We start from the raw sequence: 21890 nt of genomic DNA, 5'->3' as shown, positions 1-21890 counted from the left end.
AAATGGGATTTAAATATATTACTATTTTATAATTTTAGTGTGATTATTCACACTCAAATTTCTTAAATGCTTTCCACTCTATTATTTTTGGTTTGATTAAATTATTCATATTTTTTTCTTAATTAACTACACTAAAAATATGAATAACATTATCATCTCATCAATCAAATGAAATGCTTTATCCTTTATCCTTCCAAATTTTGCTTCTAAGGATTAGGAAAAATTATATTATAAAACTGTTGTTCTATATAAGCATATTATATGAAATGTTAAGTCAATAAGATTTGAATACATATACAAATACAATTTTAATTATTAGATTTTTAAAAAATAAAAACTGTTTGATAATTATTTGATAGTTATAATTTTATAAGGCCCATTTATATATACATATTGATTTGTCATTTCATATAAAATATTCTACTCGAAATCAAGGATATATTATATAATTACTCATAGGAGTAGCCCCTCTACCTAGGGGTGAGCAGATTTCGGTTCAAATTGAAAAATTGAATAGAATCGAATCAATTTAGTTCAATCAGTTTAATTTTTAAATTTAATCGGTTTGGTTCGGTTTTATATTATAAAATTTTCAGTTATTTCGGTTCGGTTCAGTTTAATTTTAAAGGAAAAAATCGATTAAATCGAACCAAATCGAATAGTAATTTTATATATTCAAATCGAGTTGATTTTTGAATTGATTTATTTTTATGGGAAATTTATGAATTATATTTAATTTTATATATATATATATATATATATATATATATATATATATATATATATATTGTTTAATTTTATTGATTAATGATTTTTAGGTTCAAACCAAAATCAAAATTAGACCAAATAACTTGAAAATAAAGTATAAATTAAAAAACAATAAAAAATAAAACCGATCAGTTTGAACACAACCGAACCGAAATAGAATGATTTGGTTCCATTCGATTTTTCATCTATTTCAATTTAGTTCAGTTTCTAAAATATATAATTCAATTTTCATAATTTAATTCGATTCAGTTCGATTTGATCTGTATGCTCACCTCTACCTCTACCCTTATCTTTAATTGTGTTTAAAATATTCACAACTTTAGATGCCCATTTAAATTTTTGGCTTAATTGTTTATAGTATATATTTTACTAATATAATTATAAATTTAAAACGCTGGAGTAGCTCAGTTGGTTAGAGCGTGTGGCTGTTAACCACAAGGTCGAAGGTTCAACCCCTTCCTCTAGCGCATATGTTTTTTCACTTTTATGCCCTCACCTTATTGGCTGGACATTGGCCTTTACACTGTTAAGGGCTTAACTTTTAATTTTGAGGGCCAAAACTACCACATGTGATGGGTTTAATTGATAGTATGAGCCATTAGGACACCAACATTATAGAATAGTGCCCTATTTGGTAAACAACTCTCATAATGTGCCCTTGTTGATCTTCTTCTTAGTTATGGTCCATTTCACCACCAGGAAGAAGTCCTCATTAATTCATTAGGTGGAATGTAATTCTCCATAAATTCTATTGTGCTTGTATAGTTGTATGCATTAATATGATACAATGGTGGATCTACCTCCTAATGATAATAATTATAATATGTGAACCAATCTTGAATATTTTAAATTATACTCACCAAATTTTCTTTGCATTGATAATTAAGTTTTTTTTTTATATATAAAAGTTGACAATTAATTAATAAAAATTATAAGATGAATACAACATAATTATAAGAGAAAAAAAAAAGAACATAGACAATTAAAAATTTTTGTTTAGGGATTATCTGGATAGAATAAAATAATATTTCTAGACCTTTTCCATTTTAAAAAATTAAAAAAATCTTATATAATACTGTCATTTCGGGAAGTTATTATTTCTACAACTTATAAAAAAGATTAAACTACCAAATACCAATAGAGCTCTATTGATAAAAGATTATTAACTATACCTAAAAATTTAATCTCTTCAATCAAAAGAAAGCAATAATTTACACTGTATTGCTAAATAACTTATTCAAATATTGCCAAAAAAGAAAAATCAACTAAAGGAAGAAAACAAAATTTCATTAATAGGGAGAACAAGAATCCAATATTAAAGAGATAACTCAAATCTATTCTATTCTTAACGGATATAAATATAATGAGAGAAATTTATATTTATTCCAAACGGACACAGATTTGAGAATTTATTTAAAAAAACAAAAAATTAATAAAATTTGATAAAACTCTAAAATTATTGTCACCTTTTGAATGTACAACTTTTAATCAACATTAAATTTTCCAAATTCTGTTCTAACTGAACTTTTAAGTATAAATTTTCTTATTTAAAGAAATTTTTAAAATAATATTTCTTATGTAATTAGTTATAAAAATTTAAACTAACACATTGTAGCCATTTAATAATGTAAAAACATATTAATTAATGTTGTACACGATGAAAGCGTGTAAACTATTAAAAAAAATAAATACATAAAATATCAATTGTTACATAGTATATCCTCTTAACATATGACTATATCCACAAACATGTCATCTTCCATTATTTTCAAAATATCAATAAACAATTACAAGTTTAAAGCAAATTATCCATCAACTTAATTACACCCAAGAGAAATCTCATAGTGAACTGCTCATAGTAAATATATTAGTTAGTTCTCCTAGTCTCCTTTAAATATAATCTAATATATTTACTACTTTAATTACTATATTCAAAAAATATGTTTTCAATTACATATGCAAAAGCCATCTAACAAGTCTCATTAATAGATAAGAATTAATTTCTCTTAAATTTTATATTTTTTTTTTACCTTAGGTCAAAACCTTTTCCCATACTGCTCTTATACTCCTGAGTCTATTAGAACTAAAAAGCACATCAATTAAAAATTTATGTACAAATTTTAGAAAGAGTAATTGGTAGAATTTTCATAGTAATTTTCTAAAATGTTGGGACTCAATTATTCCTCTTACCCTCTTAATTAATTAAGGATACCTCACTATTAAAAAAACTGTGGAAAAATGAAATAACTCTTGAGATGAATCATATAGGGATCTTCTAATTTTTATACCTCGTTTGGTTCAAAATGCTTTATTTTTTAGAAAAATGTACTTCTAAAAATTAATTTATTTTTAAATTATAAAAATGAATTATAATACTCATGATATAATTTAAAATATAATAAATTAAAGGATAAATAAGTAAATTACATTAAAGGTGCAGCTTATCAAATTTTACCTTAATTTCCTTGCACAAAGAAGTGTAATGGCCTATTTTTCTAGGAAGTTGGTCACAAGACTCCTTTTTGCGATATCCAGGAAGTAAAACTTCCTTCGTCTATTTTTCCTAACCAAACAAGGCCTTAATTTTGATTAAAATGTGGTATGCTCTTAAATCTCTGAGCGGATTGAGGTACTGATTTTGCAGAAGCGTGGGATAGTCTCCTTACACAAACCCATTTGGCAACATACGCAGATCTTGATACGCATTTGATCCTTCAGAATTCATTGTCCGAAACGCAGGTTCTGGAGATAGAGCATCAGTGCGACAAACAGGACAATTGGAGTGTGAATATAGCCACATATCTATGCATGCCATGTGATATGAGTGCTTGCACTCAGGCAAGGTACGTAACTCTTCACCCTCTTCAAATTCACTCAAGCAAATTGCACAAGTTTCTTCATCATCACCTCCTAATCCCATGCCCTTTTGATACTTAAAGATTGGGATGAGATGGGCAGTGGAGTTCTCAAAGCTGCTTGGGCTCTCTCTAGTCTGCGAATTATTTAACTGTTGGGAGCTACGCCCAACTTGGTCTCGGTTGCGCCACCCTATGGCGAGGCAGTGATAGATTGTGACTACAAGTGCTGCCAATCCAACTCCGATTAGGAGAATGGTGACTTTGTTGCCAAAATCTTCGTCACCAGTGTTCATAGTTGATGTTAGCAAAAGATCAAGAACTGCTTCATCGTTAGAATAGGCAAAATTAAAGCAAGGAAAGTGGTGATGAGTACAATGATATAAATCATTGTTTATGTTCAAATGTTGCTTACTACAAGATGACTTCTTTGTCATCTTATGTATATTCGTTATGTGAATCAGAGAATTGCAAAAAATAAAATAAAATTGATGTTTACAACTCAAGAGCTTGAGCTGGGTCTCGTTCTCAGTTCAGCCTAAGTTTCTATACATTTGAGTGAGCCCATTGCATTCTAGCCCAAACTGGTTTCTATGGGAAATGGTTCTTGTTTCCTTCTATGATTAATTTTTCTTATCAAAGTATGTTAAATTTAGGGTAAATTCTACCGAACTCTCTCAATTTATGTGATTATTTTATTTCAATCACTCAATTTTAATTTATTCAAATAAAAACTCTTCACTTTAGTTTTATTTCAGAAAAAATCTTTGTGATATGCAACAAAAAGTTTTTATACAAAAATAATAATTTTTTTTCCTTCTTTTTCTTTTCTGATTAAATTAATTAATAATTACTATCAATAAAATTATTTTATTTTAATTACATCTATTAATAAAATTATTAATTATGCATATGTTATTTATTATTAATTAAAATCTAACTTATAACAACCTAGAGAAGAAACAATAATATAATAAATTTAAATTTTAAAATAATATTTTAATTAATATATAATATTTTATCAATATTTTAGTTTTTATATTAAAATAATAAAATAATAAACAATAAATAATATTTTATAGATTTATTTTCATTAAATGTTAATTTAGTATTACTTAAAAGGAAAAAAAAAATTGAAACCTCTATTACAGATTAAATGGATTTTTTCCTGAAATAAATATGAAGTTGAATGATTTTATTTTAATAAATTAAAATTGAGTGACTAAAATAAAATTAAGAGATTATCAGTATAATTTACATTAAATTTATCATTTAAATAATATTTTTTTACAATAATTACAATAATAATATTAAATAAAAAATTAAAGAATAATAAAAATAAATTTATAATATGTAATTGCAACTTTTTTTTATCAACGTGTCTTTTTTAATAAATAAATAAATATGTCACTCATAATAATATGTGGTCAATTTTTTTTTTAATCTTTGTGAGGGTGAATGACATCATGATATTTCAAATTAATGTCAATACCTTTATGGCTTTGCCAAAAAAAATAAAAGATCATATCTTATCTACCTAAACATCAAATCAAAAAGAGAAGGAGAATAGAAGACAACCAAATTGGCGTGGAGGTACTATCTGGTGAGAAATGGGTGATAAGGAAACCCAACACCAAGCATGTGCCTTCACAATTGTTCCACACACCTACTTTGGAGAATATGGAGGCATGCAAATAGCTTAGCTGCTAAGGATTTGTTTGATTGTCTTTTGGGATCTCACATCCACTGCGGAGTATGTGTGAGTGTGGATTATATGGGAATAAGAACTCTATTAAAATTATTATGATTTTAATAATAGCCTATTTTCATTATTAACACATGTGTGCATGTGTTCTATCTATGATAAAAAAAAATTAAGAATTTATTTGACATTACCATTGAAAAAAATATTTTTTTAAATATATTAATTAAAAAGTATTTAAAAATAATTTAAAATTAAATTCTATAAATTTTAATTATTAAAATAGTAAAATAATTTAATGTCTCACAATTTAATTTCTTATCATTAATATCTGGATTCGATATCCAAGTTGATTTTTAATTTTCTACAATTTAATTTTCGGCTACCAACCTCTAAATTCAAGATCTAAGTGGATTTTTAATTTTCTGTACTTTAATTTAATTTTTCGTCCAAAATATGAGTCTATATCTTTACATGTTTCCTATTCAAGGAAAATGAAATTAAAATTTTATTCACTTTAATAGAAAATATGTAAAGAGGGGTAATTGTAGACACCATATTTTGGCAGGTTAATTTTTGGCAAAAATGACAATTCTAGTTAATTAATTTTCTTCCGTTAGTTCATCAATTTCATGCAGTTTCTAAATCAGGATCGGATCCTAACATTATCCGATATCGATAAAGGTTGCAATTCTGTTGTAGTCGGATCTTGGGATGGCCCGAACTCAATAATACTCATTTTAAGTCTCATTAACCTTAGTCCTATATGCCTGTTCAAGTTTCAGTTTATCGGAAGGTTGGGTGCTGATTATCCGATCTCCGAGCTCATTCTTATTTTAGTTTTAATTGAAGTTTGACTTTCCGATTTAGATCCAATTTTCATTTGCAAATAATCCGATCCAAATAATTATTTTATTTTGTTCTAGTCTGGTTCTCAGACCATTTGATCTCAATAAAGTTTAATTTTATATACTTGCTTAAATTTTAATTTTGTTCTCAATTGAAGTGCGGTATTATGTTTTATTTCCGATTTCTATGCTGTTAGTTCAATCTCTAAAGGTCATTGTATATGATTGAACTCGTAATTTAAAACCGATCATGTAATTATCCGATCTCGATAAGAAAATGAGAAAGATCGATATTAAAGAAATCTTTTATTTCATTAAACATTTGATTACATCATTCCGCAGGCGAGTCCTCCCTACCTCGCTCATCAATTACATTGTTTATATCCTCTCCCTCTAGTTCACTCTCACCCTCAGCCTCAACACTCGGAGCAAGCTTCTCGAGCCAGGTAAAGTTCTCTTCAGGATAGCGCTTGATGAGCTAGGCTAGGAGATCGCCATGGGCTTGTATATAGGCACTGGCTTCCTTCTCCAAGGCTTCGTTCTCCTTCACTTTTTATCTCCTCAGCAAACTTAGCCAGGTCGATAGTTTGACTAGCCTGGGCATCTTCGAGTTTCTTCTATAATCGAGCTATTAGCTCTTTAGAAGACTTTGCCTATTTCTCTATTTCTATAATCTGGGCATTCACATCCAAGAGCTACTTCTTAGAAGCCATGGCCTCCTAAATCGCCTTAGAGATCTCCCTCCTCAGAAAGTCCACTATATAAAAAGCCCTCTAAGCCCAACTCAAAGAACACAGGTGAAATCCATTCCAAACCCAAGTCAAGGGATAAGAAGAATAAACAAAAGACCAAACAGAAGAATAGGCCAAAATTAGTGAAAAAGGACATTGATAGAGCAATCTATGTGGAAGCCAGGGGAATGCACTTTGAGGTCCACTTTAAATTCATTAATAAGCCTCATAGTTTGCTGGTTGATATTGCTAAGAAGATGGCAAAGAGCCCATAGTTCAGCTTCGTACTCCTAGCTGATCTATGCCAGTTCGAAGTGATTAAGAATTGATGCCACCTCATCCACAGGAAGAGCTTCTTTCTTTGGGTTCGGAGCTTGTCCCCGGCTTGGCCTGGCAGGCTAGTTAGAGATTGGATGGGCTGCCGCTTCAATCTCAGGTAGCCCACTTCGTCCGATCTCTTCACCCTTCTCGGAGGTCGATGAAACATATACTGATGGCGGGCTCCCCACTCTTTGACCATCGGTGCTGCTCATTTTTAGTTGAAGAAGGAGAATATGCAATAAAAAAAAGATCAAATACTATACCTTTGATGAAAATGTCACTAGAGATCAAGAACTTAAAGGAAACTCATAGGAGATTTGAGAGAGAAAAGAAAGAGCAGAAATACGAAATGTGAAAATGACAGTCTCCCACCTTTTATATATAGCCTTGGGCATTTAAGCCTTGCAAAACCTAAAGCGATATCTCGGTTAATGAAAATATTTAATATTTTCCCAGTATTCAATGCACTATGGGAAAGGCCGGATAAGGTAACTCAGATAAAGGGGATCGGATGAAGGGATTTCGAGTGATCACAGAAATGAGACTGAAGGACTTCGAATAAAGGGTGATGTGGAGAGACCATAGGATTTTAAGAGATCGAAGAAAGTGACTTCATAAAGGGAGATAGGACAGATCAAGAGAGATCAGATAAGGATGTTTCAGATGACTGAAGATTAGTACAGACAGAGAGACTTGATAAAGAGATCGAAAACCACTAGATCGAAATGATATCGAATTAAGATCGGCGTAGAAAAGTTGTGTGAGGATTTCAAAGATCACTTTGAATCTTAGTGTTCAGTTTACAAGATCTAGTTTTCACCATCAGATTTGAGTTAGTTAAAGCGATTGGGATACGATTCAATCTTCACCATTAATCCTACTTATAAGGATGAATTTGGGCCATTGATTCAAGGCAGTTAAAGCATTTTGGTATGCTCCAGTCTCTACTATTGATTTAATTTGTAAGGATAAATCTCAGGCTCTCGGATTAAAGTGACTAATGCAAATTTGGTACCTTCCAATCCCAACCGTTAATCTGATTTGTAAGGTATAACTCCCAACTATTGGATTAAAGAAGGAAGGGACAGAGGAGTCCAGGATTGATCGCTGCCCTTAAATCCTTGGTTACTTTAATTCTTGACCTTCGGATGTTATTCTTTTAAATCCAGGCTCTTTTTCTTTTTCATCTTAAATCCTAACCCTCCATTTTAAGGCCCCCATTCCCTATAAATACCCAAAATTTCCATTGTTGAGGGGGTTTTTTCATAAAAAGAGTTGAAAGAATATAAAAAGGAGGCTTTAGAAACGTCAGTTTTCTAAAGAATCCTCATTATAGCATCAAGCATCAAATAGCTTATTGTCACAAAAGTCCCTTAATCTGTCACTTCTAAATCAACTTGATAGTGCTTTGGCTCAATTTTTCTGAGTTTTATAAGCGATAACTCATTTACCCCATCATTGCATGAGCCCCTGTTGCAAGTAAAACTTTTAACTTCTACGTGTTTCTTTTAGGGGGATAAAGTCACATCTGCAATGTTACGTAATCTAGAATTTGAGCTCTATAAATATTTAGCTATGTCAAACTCTTAGGGGAATAAGGTTAACATTAATCAATGCCTGTTTTGTAAATATTACCGTTATGTCGTTGCAGTACTATAAAATATCATTCTCATCATTTTATTTTATATTAAAAGCATGTTTCTCATTTCAACATAGTTTAGGAATAATAGTTTGAGTTCGGATGAAATAATAGGTAGTAGTTAGAGTTCAAATGTAATGAAGAGAGTGAAGAGAATTCGGATGTGACTGTAAGAGATCGACAATAATAAAAGTAGAGTCATTAGAATGAGCTCGGATATTGCATGGTTAACAAATCTGAGAGATCGAAAATAACACGTATAGCTATCATACACAATATAGAGTTAGGAAATAGTACGTCTTTATTTTATAACATTTATATCATTTTATAGATCAGGAAATAATAAGAGTTCGGGAGAAACCTTGCACAGTCTCTTTATAATATTGAGAGTTCGATGGAGAGTCCTTTCTTAGAACACCCTTCCATATTTGTGAAAAGAATTTTCTTCTTAAAAGTTTTTTCCTTAAAATATTGGAAGTTCTGGAGAAAGTCCTTTCCTTAGACCCCCTTTTATATTTATGAAAAGCATTTTTTTACGCCTCTTGAAATTCGGAGAAAATTTTTCCATTTAGCATGTCAATAAATGTGCGATTTTGAAGCCCAAGGGAGAATCCTTCTTTGGATTATTTTCTTGTTGAGGGAGAGTCCTTCCTCTAATTTGATAATCTAAGCTTGCACAGTTCGACTTCATCTCTCTAGTTGTGAATTTGTCTATCAATACGGGTAAAGATTTTACGATTGATATTGCCGATGTGGGACTTTGATTCATTAATTGAGAGTTCTCATTGATGAAGAAAACTCTCTAGGCATTAATCAACACATTCCTTTTGAATTGGAGTCCCAATTAAAAGGCATAAAAATCTATATCCATACTGGTTCAATTGTAAAAATTCACTTCACACATCGCACTTTCAATTGTTTGGATGCCAATGATGAGATGAATGATGAATAAGCCGAGAGTCCTCCTCGCTCATCATGAATCTCTAGGAATTAAACAATGCCTCTCTAGAATTAGAGTCCTAATTTTGCAGAGGGAAGAATTTAATAAAAATCATAATAAAAGTCAGAGTCACAATTCATTCTAGGGTCATTTCATCTACTTATGTTTTTGGAACGACTCCGAATGGTGAAACATCAAGCGTTCCTATAGTAAATTGGGAACTAACATTGTAATTTAAACCTCAAAATTATCGATTTTAAGTTACAAAGAGCACATTCTTAAATCCACTTATCCTTGTTAAGAGACGATGTGAGATGCCTAACACCTTCCCCACACGTATACGGACCCCAAACCCAGAATCTCTGCCTTAGAAGTGGTAAAATGATTTTTAACAATAAATGGTTTCCTTTAATTTTTCTCAAAATTAAAGTGACGACGCCTCACTTCCCACTCTGGTGAGAATCGTCCAGCGACCGCAAAACCCTTACGATAATTTAAATAGTTGTAACATCCTGAATTTTTAGTATAATTATTTTATATATAAATATTAATATTTTATTTTATTAAATATTTTAGAAATTTATTTAAAATTTTCTGAATTTTTAAAATCATATTTATTTTTCAGAGACAAAATTTCATCAAAATTTAAAAATTAATTTAAAGACCACGTAGCAAAACCAAAAATATATTTAGACTCTAAAAATTTTTCTAAGTTTTCTAAAATTTTTTTCAGAATTTTCGGGCCTTGTTTTGCATCCCATAGCAAAGTAAAAATTTAATTTTAGGTATATCCTAAATCGGACTGAATGAATCGAACTGAACCGAGTCAGACTGATTGAATCGAACTGTCCCTTTCCTTTTTCTCCTCCCCCTTATCCCGCGTCACGCACTTTCTCCCTTCTCTCCCATTTTTCTCTCTCCTCTCCCCTCTCCCATGCTGGCCGACCACCCCTAGCCCCTCCCCACTCACCGGCACTCCACCTGGACACCTCCCCCTCTCTGGCTGTCGCCCCAGGTAGCCAGAAAATTGACTTAAAGTCCCTCACAAGCAGCGTGTGACTTTTCACATTCCCTACCAAAATCCGGTTAATCCGGCTACCAATTGGATCATGTCTTATCCCAAACCTCATATAAACCTCGAGAGCTTTCCATAGACACCAAGATCATAAATTTTCATCGAGCGATTTCTCTAATTTTAGCCCGGGAAGTTTTAGCCCATTTCAACTTTTGGGCTAAACTTATCCCAAACTGGGAACCCCACAGAGATTTCAAGAGTACCAGCGTGCTCCACTCGATGAGAGTTTCGCGGTAATATAAATTTCAAAATTTTCTAACACCGAAAACTCAGTGGGTCCCACGGACTTCACAGTAATTTTTTGAGCTTTAAATGAGTTTATTTAATTTTATAAATATTTTATTCTAACTTCTAGTATTGTGAGCTTCGTGTAGGTATCTTCGTTTCACTGAAATTTGACCGGTACCCGGATTTTCATTTTCGGGCTGGGTAGACAGGCTGCCGGAGTCGTTTCAGAATTGAGTCGAAATCGTGGTCCTCCTCGCCATTTCCAGATGCCCCAAACACGTTCTAAGTATCAGAATCGGCATAGGTAAACCTAAACCCTAAGTTTCCTTATTTACTTAGTACCGGGATTAGAATTTAAATCCGTAAAATATTCATACGTGCTTAGAAAATTATAATTCCTTTTGCAATAGCCTTATAGCATTGTTAAGGATCCCAGGGTCAAACTTTTAAAATTTTTAGAGCTAGTTTGAATGACTTTTGCAATATGCCCATTTTAAGCCTTATAACAGAGTTGTTGGTCTGTGTGAGACTTGCCTAGTTTGGAGGGCCCAAAAGAGGTCATGTGTTGTTATTGAGTTGTGGATGTGAGATTATGACCTTTAGAAGTATTATTTGAATCACTTTGTAGGGGAGAATTCTGTCAGATTTTCGGTAAAACTTAGACTGTCCATTGACTCTTTAAAGTTTTATTTTAAGTAAATATTGATAAATTTGTGATATAATTTTTAGGTCAGCGGGGTCAGTCTACCTCCTTCGCCCAGCTACCGCAGTGACTTTTGGAGTACTTTGAGTAGATATTAATTTTAATTATAATTTCAATATTATTATTTTATATTCAAAGCATGTCCATGCATCACATATAAATATATGTATTTAGCTCTTATAGGCACATTTTGTGTTACATTATTAATTAATTATATGGATGTGGATGTCGCCTTAGGATAATTTGGAGCTGTGTGCATGTGTCGCCGTGCGTGTGGTGTATTGGTAATGGATATGGGTAGGACGGGCAAATCGGCTTGAGTTAGTCTCACTTGAGACCCGGTCCTTTTTTTTTTGTGATAAGTCGGGGTGAATATGGCTTTAATTTGATCTCGCTTACTCTCGCATTTAGATTATTAGGAGGAAGTTTGGCTTGAGTTGATCTCGCAGCAGGTATTGGATTAAGAGAGCTGTATAGGGGATCAACTCCCATATTATATATATTTGATTGACGTGACACGCGTGCGTGAGTGTTCCAAATTATTTTTTGTGTGAATATTGTCTAAATTTCATTGATTTCGATGATGTATATTCCATTTCATCCTTAGGGATACATTAGCCCTAGATAGTTATAGAAATTGTATTTAAAATCACTATCATACTATATGAGTCGAACGCTCACTCATATTTATCATATTTTTCCAAGCCACAAGAGGATTTTATTTTTTAGTAACCTGCCTCTTTCCTCGCATTTAGTTAAAGAAGTTTAATTACATTTTCGTTTTTCCTTATCTTCATTCTAGAACTCTACATGGACCAGCAGTGTAATAATTATTTGGTTTGTAATAATTAAATTATGAGGATGTAACATTAATTATATGAATGTGTGTAGATATATGGGATGTATTATTTTGAGGATGAGGGAGCTGAGCTCCCATTTGATTATATGACTGATTGAGGATTATGAGGGTGAGCTGAGCTCTCCAACTTGATAGATTTGGTATTTACAAGCTGGATTAGCTAAAAACTCCTCGTTGAATAGTTCAATTTATGGCCGGACTCTGTCTGATTATTTTCTTGAAATTGAACTGCAGGAATGGGTCTTAGAGTTGGGCTAAGAATAATAGGCTTACTATGGGCTTTGAATAATAGACTTATTATGGGTTTTGAGAGCCTTATGCTAACTCAAATTTTAATACTGGTCCGACTCGTGGGATCGAGTCGCAACAAAGGTATTTTTTTTATAATAATTATAATAATAATATTAAATAAAAAATTATAGAATAATAAAAATGAATTTATAACATGTAATTGCAACTTTTTTTGTCAGCGTGTCTTTTTTAATAAACAAATACGTCACTCATAATAATATGTGGTCAATTTTTTGTTCTTTGTGAGGGTGAATGACATTATGATGTTTCAAATTAATGCCAATACCTTTATGGCTTTGCCCAAAAGAATAAAAGATCATATCTTATCTACCTAAATATCAAAGAGATAAGGAGAATAGAAGACAACCAAATTGGGGTGAAGGTACTATCTGGTGAGAAATGGGTGATAAGGAAACCCATCACCAAGCATGTGCTTTCACAATTATACCACACACCTACTTTGGAGAATATGGAGGCATGCAAACTACTAAGGATTTGTTTGATGGTATTTTGAGATTGCACGTCGACCGTGGAGTGTGTATGAGAATAGATTATATGGAAATAAGGATTCTATTAAAATTATCATGATTGTAATAGTAATTTATTTTCATTACTAATCCATGTGTGCATATGTTGTATATATGATAAAAAAAATTAAGAATTTATTTAATATTACCATTAGAAAAAGTATTTTTTTAATATATTAATTAAAAAGTATTAAAAATAATTTAAAATTAAATTTGATAAATTTTAATTATTAAAATAGTCAAATAATTTTTTATTTTAATATCAACTAAGGCTCTATTTATTTCGCGGAAGATAATTTGTATATAGAAAATATTTTTTATGAAAAATATTTTATGTTATTTGATTGCAATGTTAAACTAATTGGTGAGTATTTATATCATGCATATATAAATATTTTTATATTTTAATAAAATTATTAAAATTTAAAAAAGAAAAAAAAATTTTTTCTTTTAAAAAGAGTGCATTATTGTTCTTAAATACGATTTAGTTTTGTTTTATTAAAAAAATATTTTTCATTGACTCAATTTTCTAAGTATTCCTAACACTAGAAATATGAACCGTTAATCAAACAAAACCTAAAATGATACTTTTTCTCTGAAAAACAATTTTTACCTTAAAATTTTAATACCAAACAAGCATTAAATAAAGTAAGCCTTATCTTTATCAGACATATACACTCGATTAATTATTAATTATTATTTTAACTAAAATCATGGTAGGTCTCATAAAACAGCACATTATTTTTTATTAATTGAGTGCTTGTACAACTTGGTAAATAAGAAATTTCCTTACTAAGTGGATATAACAATAAAGTTAGCATAATTACTAAGTGGATTTAACCAGATCATAGTACCAAGTTAGTAACTGTCCCAGATTAAGCCTGTATGATTCTTAATATTGGTGGCATTAAGGAGCTAATTATCTATTAATTGTCTTGCTTTTCCAATTACTTAATAAACACACTGTGTTCAATGCATCTTGCAGAATGATTAATATAATAATTATTTTTCCCACTAAAAGGGAAAAAAAAACAATACTCAACAGAAAGATGGGAATCTTGTTCAATAATGCAAGTTTCCATTATCACAGCTCTCAGTAGAAGGATGTATCTGATCGCCAATAACCTATCACTAACACCCACCCATTAAATTTTAACATGAAAAATTATTAAGTATACTCCATATAAATATATTATTTTTATAATAATATAAAATTTAATTTTTATATTATAAAAAAAATTTATTTTTTTTTTAAATATTATTTTTAATATTTTTAATATATCTAATAATTAGGTTTGCATCATGAACAAAGCTTATGTGCCACTCTAGCAAGCCAACTATAACCAGAAGGTACTATCTGGGACGGCACTTATCAGACAACCTCAAAATTAACACTAATTAATTCTTGTTTTCTGACACGGGTTTCTTGAAATGTTTGACGGCGTTAGCAGAAGTTTGTGAACTCACGGTGTCTCTCCAAGTGGATGTCACGTCCGTCGAATTCCCGAAATCAGCATTGACGTTGGTTCTCTTGCGCCAAGGTTATTCTCCGGTGGTTAGACCTTGTAGGGTATAGTAGTTAATTGATCTTAATTTTAGAGTTTATTATATTTTTATTTTTTTATTTTATTATTATAAATTTTTTTAATTTAAAGGATATTTAATTTGATTAATTATTTTTAATTTTTAATTTAAAATATATTTTTAAATTTATGAGTTAAATTTAAAATAAGTAATTAATTATTTAATAAAATTACTTAAAAATAATTTTTAAATAATGTAAATATTTCATTAAAAGTGTTTACAAGTAATTTAATTAATTAAAATTATAAAAAAATATGTAATTAAGTATTATAATTATTAAAATTGAGATAATATTTATATTTTTAAAAATTATTAGAATAACATAATTTTTTATTTGATTAAAAAATAATTTTAAAATAAATAGATAAACCAAAAGTAATATATCCTTATTTATCATTTTTGATTTATTTTAAGTAATTTTTTATAATTTATAAATCAAATTAAATGCTAATTTACTTACGACTTTTTATTTATAAGTAAATTTGATTGACTTATAAATCAAATCAAACACCATATTAAAAAAAGTTATATAAAAACCTCTTAACTTTAAAAAAAATAAATAAAAATTACTCATATCAAAATCTTATCATATTTTAAAAAAATATTGTAACACCCCAAAATTTTAAATTTTATGAGCATTTTTGGTATTTTAATTTTATTTAAATTTTAGGAATTTTTTTTGGGATTTTTCGGATTTTAAAAATTGGGTTCGATTTTCCGAAAATATAAACTTTGATGATTTTTAAAAATTAATTTAAAGACCACGTGGCAAAACTAAAAATATATTTGGAGTCTACGTATTTTTCTGAGTTTTCTGAAATTTTTTCGGAATTTTTGGACCTCGTTTTCGGTCCCGAGGCAGAGTAAAAATTCAAAATTTTGTATTTCGAATCGAACCGGACCGGATCGGACCGGTCGAATCGGACCGGCTCCCTTCCCTTTTTCTTCCCCGCGCGCGTCGTTCCCTCTCCCTTTTCTCTCTCGTTTCTCTCTCCTCTCCACCCCCAACCGCCCGGCCACGCCCACCCGACCAATGAGGCCGGCGCGCCGCCAATGGCGCCCGCGCCCGAACGACGGGAAAACGCGGCGCTGCGCCCACAGGCGCCCGCTCGACTTCCCGGGCCAAATCCGGCCGATCCGGCCACCAATTGGACCGGGTCTTGTGTCCAAAATCATCTACTCGGTGAGAGCTTTCCATAGACACCAAGAACGCCGAAATCCATCGAGCGGATTGTCCAATTTTTGCTCGGGAAGTTTTTAGCCCATTTCAACTTTTGGGCTAGATTTCTCGAAAACCGTGAATCCCACGAGAAAACCGAGGTTACCAGCACGCTCCACTCGTCGAGAGCTTCGCGGCGACATAATTTCAAATTTTTCCGACACCGTTTTTCGGTGGGTCCCACGGAACTTCGCAGTGTTTTTCCGAGCATTTAATGAGCTTAGAAAATTCTGAAAAATTTATGTACTAACCCCCGTGTTATGGGCTTCGTGTAGGTATCCTCGATTCGCGGAAATTCGACAGTTGACCGGGTCTGCAAATTTCGGGCCAGACAGACCCGTTACCGGAAAAGTCTCCGAATTGGACCGAGGTTTTGGCTAGCCCCCCATTGTCAGACGTTCCGAGCGCGTTCCCGAAGTCGGAATCGGCAAAGGTAAACCCGAACCTTGTTTTTACGTAATTTTCTAGTGCTTAAATAGGATTAAAAATCCATAAAATATTCGTGGTAGCTTAGAAAATTACGATTCTTTTTGCAATAGCTTAGTAATATTGCTAAGGACCGCGGGGCAAAGTTTTATAATTTTTAGAGCTTGTTTGGCCAGTTTTTGCAAAAATGATCAATAATAAGGACTAAATTGAAATTTTGCGTATTGTGATGGATGACTGATTTGATGGGCCCAGGAGGGGCTGTGTGATATGATTGAGTTGTGGATGTATGGATTGTGAGTATAGAAGTGTATTTTGAACCCTTTTGCAGGTTGGGTAGGTCCTAGGTATAGGGGAGACTCTGCCGGATTTTCGGCACGACTTAGGACGTAATTGGTCTTTTCTTTGTTTGTATTGAGTCAGATTGTATTAAATAAATGTAATATGATTGTCAGGTGAGCCGGGACAGCCTTCTTCCTCCGCCCAGCCGCCACAGTGATTGTCGTCAAGTCTGTGAGTAAAATATTAATTTTAATTGTAATTTCGATATTATTATATGTTCAGCATGCCCATGCATCACTTATATGCATATATTTATGTAGTTAAACTCTAGGCACGATTTTTGATGCATTGATAAATGTTAAAGTGCCATGATGTTGTTGTGGTAATTTGGAGCAGTGTGCGTGCGTTGGCGTGCGTGTGATGTGGTGTGGACTATGGATAGGACGGGTAGTCACGGCTTGAGTTCTTCGCTGGGACCCGATCCTTCGAGGGGTAGTCACGGCTTGAGTTCTTCGCTGGGACCCTCGATTTGGTTTATTAAGCGAAAGTCCGGCTTGAGTTCTTCGCTGGCACCAGGTTGGATTTAAGAGAGCTGTATAGGGGATCAGCTCCCATATGTTATGATTGATGCTACAGGGTGCGTGAGTGCTCCAAATTACCTTTTTGATGTTATGATGTGAAAATGATGTTGATGTTGCATTTTACTTTACAGGGTGCATTAGTTTTAGATAGTTATAGAGATTATGGTTAAAATTGATATTTTACTCTCTGAGTCGAACGCTCACTCCTGTTCAAAAATTTTTACAGGCCACAGGAGGATATTTTGTTCTGGGTTAACCTGCTTTTCTACTTCGCAGGTTGTTTATTAATATTTGTGTAATTTTAATTACTCCTAGAATTTACGCATGTGTTAGCAGTAATTATTTGAATTTGGTCTGTAATATTATATTCATGTTGAACCTGTAAATTTAATATTTTAAGTCTGTTTTGATGGATTGGATGAGGGAGCTGAGCTCCCATTTATTATTATGTTGATGAGTATGTGGAGGGTGAGCTGAGCTCCCCAATGGATTGTTTATTGTGTTTACAGGTCGGGTGAGTCGAAAACTCCCCGTTGGAAAGTCCATTTTATGGCCGGACTCTGTCCGTTTGTTTTCTTGAATTTGGGCCCAATGGGCCTTAGAATTGGGTAAATGAACAGTTAGGCTTACTACGGGCCTCGGGGGCTTTAGGCTGGCCCAGGTCCTAGTGCCGGTCCGGCCCATAGGTTGGGTCGTGACAGATGTGGTATCAGAGCTTAGGCTCCAGATCCTTAGGGAATGTTTATCTAAAGTGTTGGGAAGAGTCTACTAGGAGTCGCATGCGGAAAAAATAGGGTCCATATTCGTCTTACATTGTCGTCTTTGCTTCTAGTTTCTGCTTCATATATTGTGTGTAAATATGAGTCTATAGAGCTGTGCAATGTGCAGTTTTGAATTTTGTGGGCTAATGCTGCTGAATTTTAGGAAAATGCGTAGAAGCAGGAGAGCTGCCACTGCACCAGAACCAGATGTGCCTGACGAGGTGTCGGCACAGGATGAGGCGCCTGCCCCGAGGAGGCGGGGTAGGAGGCCTAGAGCTGCTCAAGTAGAGGAGCAGCCACCCCCAGTACAGGATCAGTCCTTTATGGAACAGGGTCCCATGGACCCCATGGCAGCTACTCTAGCTGGTCTGCAGAGAACCATCGACATGATGGCGCAGTATATGGTCCACCCTCCACAGCAGCAGCAGTCCACCGCACCAAGAGAGGAATCTTACAAACAGATCATAAATTTCAAGAAGTTGGTGCCTGGAACTTATGATGTGTCAGACGATGCATATCGGTTTTTAGATTCCTGACGGCGAGGAGCAGTCTGATTGGCTGATAGAAGATTGATAGAGTGTATGCAGCATGTCATGGGGCCTATGCCTAGACAATGGATGAATGACTACGTGTTACCCGGATGGAGGGTTTGACATGGGCTCGGTTGTGGAACTTTTATCAATCGGTTTGTGCGAGCTTGAGAGATCGAAGCGGTGGGCCTTTGAGGCCTTAAGACAGAATGGCAGGTCTGTAGATGAATATGCTACAGAATTTTTGGAATTGAGCAGATATGCCCCTACAGCAGTAGCTACAGAAACTATGAAGGTGAAGAGATTCTTAAAGGGGCTTGACAGGAGGTATGCGAACCTGGCCATGATGTCTAATTAGTCTTTTGATGTAGTGGTTGATCGAGCCAGACAGATTGAGATTAGCTATGCTGTGGATGACAGTGGAAGAACAAAGAAAAACAGAGCAGAGGGTTCCTCAGGTGTCCCTTCCATGGGTACTTCGGACAGTGGTGGCCAGAGTAATTACAGAGGAAAAAGTAGAAACAAGAAGAGTGGTTTTAGACACAAACCTCGAGGATCTGGACTGAGTACGGATCCAGCGGTGGTCACGATTCGAGTACAGCGATTGGTGCAGTTCAGATCCTCCTTGGCACCTTGTGCACAGTGTGAAAGAGGACATTCAGGACCTTGTTTGATGGGTTCAGGAGTATGCTTCAGGTGTGGCCAACCAGGTCACTTTGCTAGGGAATGCCCGTGTTGATGAGCCACGGATGGGGTCACAGAGTTACATTGCAAATGTTCCTCGCCATTGTATCCGGGTACTTCCAACATGGCGGCGATCGATTCGGTAACAGGCGAGGACAAGGGGCGTGGATTTGGAGGCAAATCAGAGGTAGAAGTCGATGTCGAGTTACGCCACTCGGGGTAGGGTCGGGTTTTCACCACGACTCACCAGGGATGCTCAAGCTTCAAATGCGGTTGTGGCGGTATTCTTCGGTCGCATTCTTATGAGGCTCGTGTTTTGATAGATCCGGGTGCTACGCACTCATTTGTCTCCCCTGTGTTTGCTATGAGGTTGGGTAGAAACCCTACAACTTTAGAATGCCCTTTGTCGGTAGCTACCCCACTTAGTGACAACATAGATGTAGATATGGATTTTCTGTCAAGCCCAGTGGAAGAGGATGGAAACATCCTCCCACCAGACTTGGTTCCTCTACCAAGAATGGATTTCGATGTAATCCTGGGGATGGATTGGTTGGCAACTCATTTTGCCACCTTAGACTGCAGGAACAAAAAGGTGTATTTCCACATACCTGGTGTGGAAGAGTTTAGCTTTGATGGTGACAGGAGCGTGGCTCCGTATAATTTGGTGTCAGCAATTAGTGCTAGAAAAATGTTGAGGCGTGGATGCCAAGGGTATTTGGCATTGGTGAGAGATACATCTGTAGAAGGTGTCAGCATGGAAAATGTTCCTGTTGTCAGAGAATTTATGGATGTCTTCCCAGAGGAGCTTCCAGGGTTGCCACCAGGAAGGGAAATAGAGTTTTGCATTGATGTTGTGCCGGGTACAAACCCCATATCGATGCCACCTTACAGGATGGCACCAGCAGAATTGAAAGAGCTGAAGGAGCAACTACAGGAGCTGTTGGACAAGGGTTTCATACGTCCGAGCACTTCACCCTGGGGTGCTCCTGTTCTATTTGTTAGAAAGAAGGATGGGTCATTGAGGTTGTGTATTGACTACAGACAGCTGAACAAGGTGACTGTGAAGAACAAGTATCCACTTCCTCAGATCGATGATTTGTTTGATCAGCTCCAAGGAGCTAGATTCTTTTCCAAGATAGACCTGCGATCAGGCTACCATCAGTTGAGAATCAGGGATGAGGACGTGTCCAAAACGGTTTTCAGGACAAGATATGGTCATTATGAGTTCTTGGTGATGTCTTTTGGACTCACTAATGCACCAGCAGCCTTCATGGACTTGATGAATAGGGTGTTCAAGCCATTTTTGGACCGTTTTGTCATCGTATTCATAGATGACATTCTGGTATACTCTCGGACCGAGGAAGAACACGTGTGGCACTTGAGGATGGTGTTGCAGACCTTGAGGGAGCACCAGCTATATGCCAAATTTTCAAAATATGAATTTTGGCTAGAAAGCATCTCATTCTTGGGACACGTGGTTTCTAGTGACGGCATTCAAGTGGATCCCAAGAAAATTGAAGTCAGAATCGATTGGCTTAGGCCTACAACAGTCACTGAGGTGCGAAGTTTTCTGGGTTTAGCTGGCTACTATAGGCGTTTTGTACAAGATTTCTCCAGGATAGCGGCTCCCCTAACTAAGTTGACCAGGAAAAATGTTCCATTCATTTGGACAGATGACTGTGAGGTGAGTTTCCAGAAGCTTAAGGAGTGTCTAACCACTGCCCCTGTGTTGACACTACCTGTGATTGGTGAAGGATACACCGTGTATTGTGACGCCTCCAGAGTTGGCCTAGGGTGTGTTTTGATGCAAAATGGAAAGGTAGTGGCTTATGCTTCAAGGCAGCTGAAGAGGCATGAGCAGAACTACCCCACCCATGATTTGGAAATGGCGGCTGTAGTCTTTGCACTTAAAATCTGGAGACACTACCTGTATGGTGAAGTGTGCGAGATATACACAGACCACAAAAGTTTGAAGTACATCTTCCAACAGAGGGATTTAAACTTGAGACAGAGGAGATGGATGGAGCTTCTGAAAGACTATGATTGCACCATCCAGTACCACCCTGGGAAGGCCAATGTTGTGGCAGATGCTTTGAGCAGAAAATCTTCTGGCAGTTTGGCGCACATTTCAGTAGAGAAGAGACCATTGATTCAGGAGGTGCATGAGTTGATGGATCAAGGTTTAATCCTAGATCTTTCAGATGAGGGGGTATTGTTGGCTCACTTTTCAGTGAGGCCAGACTTAAGGGACAGAGTTAGAGTTTCCCAGCACAGAGACCAACAATTGATGAAGATCATAGAAAGAGTACAGCAAGGTGAAGGTGGTGAGTTTGGAT

General features: G+C 34.5%; 2 protein-coding genes and 1 non-coding gene across 3 annotated transcripts; 2 read left to right on the top strand and 1 right to left on the bottom strand.

Annotated features, from left to right (window-relative positions):
* Positions 1-1161: 1161 nt before the first annotated feature.
* TRNAN-GUU (transfer RNA asparagine (anticodon GUU)) lies at positions 1162-1235 on the top strand. Its single transcript has one exon. It is a non-coding gene; the product is annotated as a tRNA-Asn (tRNA).
* A 2195-nt stretch (positions 1236-3430) lies between these two features.
* Positions 3431-4060, bottom strand: LOC110666974 (RING-H2 finger protein ATL52-like). The gene has a single exon (XM_021827660.2). The coding sequence runs from the start codon at positions 4058-4060 to the stop codon at positions 3431-3433; it is 630 nt and encodes a 209-aa protein (XP_021683352.2).
* A 12391-nt stretch (positions 4061-16451) lies between these two features.
* LOC131173019 (uncharacterized) lies at positions 16452-18876 on the top strand. Its single transcript, XM_058134664.1, has 2 exons — positions 16452-16723; positions 18504-18876. The coding sequence occupies exon 2, from the start codon at positions 18508-18510 to the stop codon at positions 18874-18876; it is 369 nt and encodes a 122-aa protein (XP_057990647.1). The 5' UTR covers positions 16452-16723; positions 18504-18507.
* Positions 18877-21890: the final 3014 nt, after the last annotated feature.

Source organism: Hevea brasiliensis, chromosome 14 (assembly GCF_030052815.1).
Source record: "Hevea brasiliensis isolate MT/VB/25A 57/8 chromosome 14, ASM3005281v1, whole genome shotgun sequence".
NCBI classification, from domain to species: Eukaryota; Viridiplantae; Streptophyta; class Magnoliopsida; order Malpighiales; family Euphorbiaceae; genus Hevea; species Hevea brasiliensis.
Note: the sequence above shows the minus strand (reverse complement) of the source record. Positions and strands in the feature narration are given on the sequence as shown.

Excerpts from the sequence above, each read along its gene's own strand:
- LOC110666974 (XM_021827660.2), bottom strand. The coding sequence starts at position 4,060 with ATGACAAAGAAGTCATCTTGTAGTAAGCAACATTTGAACATAAACAAT.
- LOC131173019 (XM_058134664.1), top strand. The coding sequence starts at position 18,508 with ATGCGTAGAAGCAGGAGAGCTGCCACTGCACCAGAACCAGATGTGCCT.